This window comes from Drosophila pseudoobscura, chromosome 2 (genome assembly GCF_009870125.1).
Source record: "Drosophila pseudoobscura strain MV-25-SWS-2005 chromosome 2, UCI_Dpse_MV25, whole genome shotgun sequence".
In the NCBI taxonomy this organism is placed as follows: domain Eukaryota; kingdom Metazoa; phylum Arthropoda; class Insecta; order Diptera; family Drosophilidae; genus Drosophila; species Drosophila pseudoobscura.
The window spans coordinates 26786090-26791314 of NC_046679.1; the positions used below are offsets into that span (position 1 = coordinate 26786090).

Sequence of the window (5225 nt, forward strand, 5' to 3'; positions counted from 1 at the left end):
TTGGCCACAAGCAAAATCAAAATGAAGATCGCGCGCGCCAACTGCCTGTTCATTCTGCTGCTATTTTGAATTTTTTGTCCGGGCCAGTGTGACCGCGGATTTATCGATAAAATATACCAAAACATACCGCCTCATTTTCAAAATATACCGTAAATATACCGTCGGCTCATTTTGGACCCCGAAAAATATCAGAAATACCGTAAACGGTCACCCTGGTCCATGTTGTTGTTTTAATTAAAGTTAATTTTATTTAAAAAATAAGTACGCTTACGCCCAGACCCCGCCCTAGAAAGTGTGTGCAACTGGCCGAACGTTACCCTAGATTGGCTGATCAACGAAAAACTGGTGAATAGCTGGAGCTTGGAGCTGGTTTTCATTGACCAAAATATATGGGCGTTGACGGAAGATGCTTCTGCTGGCTGCCTGGTGGCAGCGCGTCACGCAGGCCCAAACGAATTAAACAAACATGCTTCAGACACTGTTTTGACCCATCATTACTCTTGTGATTGTGTGATTGTAGAAACATGGTTGTGCTGAGCTCCTGCTGGTCCCCCATCATCTGGTCGGACAATGTCCGCACGGGCAGCTACGCTGTGGCCGCGTACACGGCCGCCTTGTCGGTGGTGATGATCACGATTATCGCCTATATGCTGGCGGGCGGTGAGTCGGCCCAGCTCTATTCGCCACTATTCGAGACGGACATCAAGACGTCGATGCCCATAGCTGGCGGCTTCTTCATCATATACTTTCTCCTGATCATTGCTGCCTCCTATCTGGTGTACTTTGGCATTAAGATCAGGTGAGTGCTGGAGTCATAAGCTAATGGAGTTCTTACTACATTAATGCCTCTCTACAGCACTCGCGGCTGGCTGCTGCCCTGGCTGGGTCTGGTGGGCCTTGCCATTCTCTTCCAGTTCTGCTGGAGTCTTTGGCTCATCGGTGGATACTACATCTATGTAAGTGGGAAAAGCAGCCAAAGTGAATCCTCAATTTAATGATTGCTCTCTCCCACAGCTGGAACAAACCTTTTCGGCACTGCTCAACTTCGTTTGGATGGCCTACAATGTGAGTAAATATATGCATATCCCATCCCCATCTTAACCATTTTTCTCTGATTCGATAGATATACTGTTGGCTGGTAGTCTTCTCTCAGTACCAGATCTTCTTGCAAATCCAGAATCCAAACATTGAGCTGCTGATGCCGTGATGAGGCTCGAATAACTTTTCGAATTCTTAGACTTGACACGCAACAAAAGTCCGTCCAGAGACAGTTTTGTAATAAGAATACATTTCATTTCCAGTACACACAGAGATGCCTACCAAATAGTTTTATAAATATATACATTGTACGCCTTTATACACATCTACTATACATCTATAATGTATGAATCGAATGCCTTAGTCTGCTTTTTGACCATTAAAAACAATTATTCGTAAAGATAATACGTCTACTGAGTGTAGTGTTTGTTCTGGGATCCGATCCTCGAAGGCATTGCATGGCATCGAGACATGTGGGTGGTGCATCAGCCGTTAAGTAAGTTCTATGTGTGTGTACGCATTAAATATATATATGTATTTATATTTAGAGAAAGTTACAATTTGTACAGAAACGATTAATCAAACAGACGAACTTTAGCCCCGTAAAGAGACAGGGGCCAGATCTGAATGGCTTTCTGGGTGTGGTGTGAGTGCGACAAAGCTGAGTGAAGGCCAGGCCAACGAACTCAAACCTGGCTCAAGCCTAGGCTCGAGTGGGATCGGGGAGGAGGGTTTTCAAAACACTAAATGTACATTATGGTAAAATCTTAGGGTCGAATAATATACAGAGCGCAGCGCCAAGTACTGCTGTACTGCCCACGCCTGGTGTTGAACACAGGACAGTGGGCTCTTGCGGTTGCTATTCCTAGGTCTTCTCCTCCTTCTCCTTGTTGTACCGCTCGAGCTCCTTGAGGAACTGGGCCTTCGGCTTCATCACATTGGGTCGCTCGCCACGGCAGTTCGGACAGAACCACTTGCCCTTCGGCTTCAGCACCAGGGACACGCACGAGAAGTGGAACCACTCGATGGGGCACAGGTCGTTGTCGCACAGAATCATTTCGCCAAAAGAGATCTGCAATGAAAACAGTGTAACGTTAGCTGTCTCTCTCTTTGGGTGCCACTCCACTCCACTTACCTGGTTGCAGACACAGTAGGTCGGCTCATCCGGATCGATGGTCTCCGGCGGCGGCGTCTCCTCGCGTGCATTTGCTGTTGTGTTCGAAGCGCCCGCGCCGCGTACCTTGCGTTTCTTCTTCTTGCCCGAATTATTGCCGCCTCCTCCTCCGCCACCACCACCACCGCCGGCTCCTCCTCCGGCCCCGCCGCTGCTCGTGCCACCGGATCCGCTGGCCAGGCTGCCACCCGAAGTTCCCTGCAGGTTCCCCTTGCGCTGACCGGCCCCAGCACTGCCCAGGGAGCCCTTGCGTTCCCCGTTGCCGCTGCCACTGCCACCGGCCTCGTTGGCCGAGTTCGATTCGTTGCCGCCCATCTCCAGGGAGCTGCCGTTGACCAAGCTCTCGTTGCGGCGCCGTGAACGTTTGCTTCCCCCTCTCTGCAAATCACCGCCGCCGCTGGCGCTCAGGTTGCCATTGGAGCCACCACCGTTGCTGACATGGCTGGAGCGCTCTGAGTTCGGTGTGGAGCCGCCGCCGCCATTGCCCGAAATGATGGCCCCCGGGTTAGTCACCCCCACGACGCCGACGTACACGGGCAGGCCGTACTGATCCTTCACTGTAAATCCACCGACACTTCCGCCCAGGCCGTTGCCATTAAGACCGCCGCTGCTGCTGCTGCCGGCACCACCTCCGCCTACCGTGTTCGCCTGGTCCCGCATCGGGCTCTGTAATCTCTGCAGCTTCGATGCCGGACAGTCGTCCAGCAGCGCGTAGCGGTCGCGCTCCTCCTTCAGGTCGAGGTTCTGCTGGTTCGTGTCTAGCTGCCGCAGCTTGCCGTCGATAATCTCTTGCATGTGGCCGACAATCTGCATCTTTTCGTCGCCCAACTCCTGCGCCTGGATGAGGCACTGGTGCATGCGGTTCATACTGCGGGACCGCCGGACAGTGTCCGTCGAGTTTTGCAGCGTCAGATACAGGTCATAGTAGTGGTCCACGTCGCGAATCAGCCCTGCAAATGGTGCCAACAGATCACATCAGTTCACGCTACGTTTGGGAAAGATTTAGGCCGCGAAAACCCACCTCGGTACTGGACATCGATGTCTCGGATGCGGGAGAGCTGCCGCTGCACGTCGTCCGGCAGGTTCTCCACGGAATCAATGTAGTTGTCGACATAGGTGGCCGAATTGATGGCCTCCGACTCGGATGCAATTGGATTTATCATGTTAAGGTTCGATGCGCGTCAGTTCGGCTGCTGTCGCTGCCACATCGAGTGGGTACTGCTAGAGTCTGCTGGAATTGGTGCGCCACAGGGACTAGAAAAGATCGGTTGAGTTACTTTCGCTGCTTTTTATTCAAGATAATTTTTGTATGGCGTTTCCTTGCGACTGTACTTGTGTGCGTGTGTGTGCGTAGGTACATATATATGCAGGGTTGCCAGAGCGTCAAAATAAGCTAGATTTCATAAAAACACAAGCTAAAACAAGCTAAAAACTGTAAAAAACAGGCTAAAAAATAGGCTAAAAATAAAAATAAACACATACATAGATACACACATAAAACAACATTTGACCACGTTAGACTTAAAATTTCTATGGCAAATAAAGCGATTTCTTCAAGAGGTTTGTTTTTGCCAGCATCTTTATAAGTCAGTACTTCAGACCAAAGTTTGACCGAAACTGTTCAACGAAAATATACAATATAAATGAATTCTAAAATACCATGATACACCAAAATATGTACAACAAATATACTTTTTGTTCGATTTGCCTAAAAATATATGTACGATATAAAAAGGCAAACATAAACAGAGTGAAATTAAAACAGGCTAGATTTAAGACTATAAGCATTTTCATAATTTTATAATTTTCCGTTTTCAAATAAGCTAGATCTAGCCTTAATTATGCTAAAATGGCAACTCTGGTTGGACCCTCAGAAATATACCAAAATATACCGGCTTAATTGGAAATATACCATAAATATACTGACGAATTCAAGTTCTATTTTACATATTCCTTGTTTTCGATTTTCCGTCGAATAATACTCGCTATATAGAACATTTAGCCATGCCCACATAATTTTATACGATTAATGAATCAATTTTCTACAAGATTGGATAGTTTTTAGTCCTGGCTTTTATTGTATTTTGACTAAAACAAGGTTTAAACCAAATAGTTCAACAAAAAATCAGTCGCAATGTTGCTGGTATTTAAAGACATGATGCGCGTATAGGCCTTTGTGCACCCTATTTTGTTAATTTTATATGAAGATCAAACGCAATTTATTAAGACCTTTTCTCAAATTGATATGTTTTGGACTTATTCATGTGTATTATTAGTATCTTGTATATATTTATCTCGATCCTGAGGCTTGGAAGACAAACGTATTCACAATTCTATAACATCCATTTCCCCCAGGGTATGTGTGCATGGAATTAGCAACATGTTTGTGTATGGAATGGGACTCATTGTTGCAATAGCGAAACTGCGGCGAATCGGGTATTGCCTATATTTCAAGCTATATAGATTTGCCCACTTGGCTTTATCCCATAGATAAATGCATTTTTTACAAGATTGCTTCTTTTAATTACCTTAATGTTGTTTATTTTGACCAAAAAACGGGTTTCAAGTAAATGTTGCAGCAACTTTTGTGTATGGAATGCGCAACATTTGTGTATGGAATGAGACTCATTGTTGCTAAAGCGAAATGGGGCGAAATGCGGCGAACTGCGGCGAACTACGGCGAATAAAAAAATAACGACCAATTCCTCATATTCTTTGTTCCGTTGAATAATACTATCTATATGGAACATTTAGCCATGCCCACTCAATTTTGTACGATTGATGAATCAATTCTATACATGATTGGCCTATTCGAAATACTTGCATTTATTGGATTTCTATATAACATTGAAAATTAAAACATGGTAGGTACATATATGTGCATATTCGCCGATAGTATCGGTTCGGTGCTTTGCAGCCCTGAAAGTGTGACCATACCCAGTTGTTCTTCTGTTTTATTAAAGGGGGCTTAAGTGGGCTAAGTTTATTTTTGGCCATACTACAAACGGAAATA

General features: G+C 45.8%; 2 protein-coding genes across 2 annotated transcripts; one reads left to right on the top strand and one right to left on the bottom strand.

Annotated features, from left to right (window-relative positions):
- The first annotated feature begins 189 nt into the window (after positions 1-189).
- Positions 190-1443, top strand: pasi1 (pasiflora 1). Its single transcript, XM_001359660.5, has 5 exons — positions 190-345; positions 521-799; positions 857-956; positions 1015-1065; positions 1124-1443. The coding sequence occupies exons 2-5, from the start codon at positions 525-527 to the stop codon at positions 1205-1207; spliced, it is 510 nt and encodes a 169-aa protein (XP_001359697.1). The 5' UTR covers positions 190-345; positions 521-524; the 3' UTR covers positions 1208-1443.
- A 109-nt stretch (positions 1444-1552) lies between these two features.
- LOC4802864 (inhibitor of growth protein 2) lies at positions 1553-3574 on the bottom strand. Its single transcript, XM_001359661.4, has 3 exons — positions 3234-3574; positions 2174-3162; positions 1553-2110 (listed from the first exon to the last, which is right to left on the bottom strand). The coding sequence occupies exons 1-3, from the start codon at positions 3373-3375 to the stop codon at positions 1904-1906; spliced, it is 1338 nt and encodes a 445-aa protein (XP_001359698.2). The 5' UTR covers positions 3376-3574; the 3' UTR covers positions 1553-1903.
- Positions 3575-5225: the final 1651 nt, after the last annotated feature.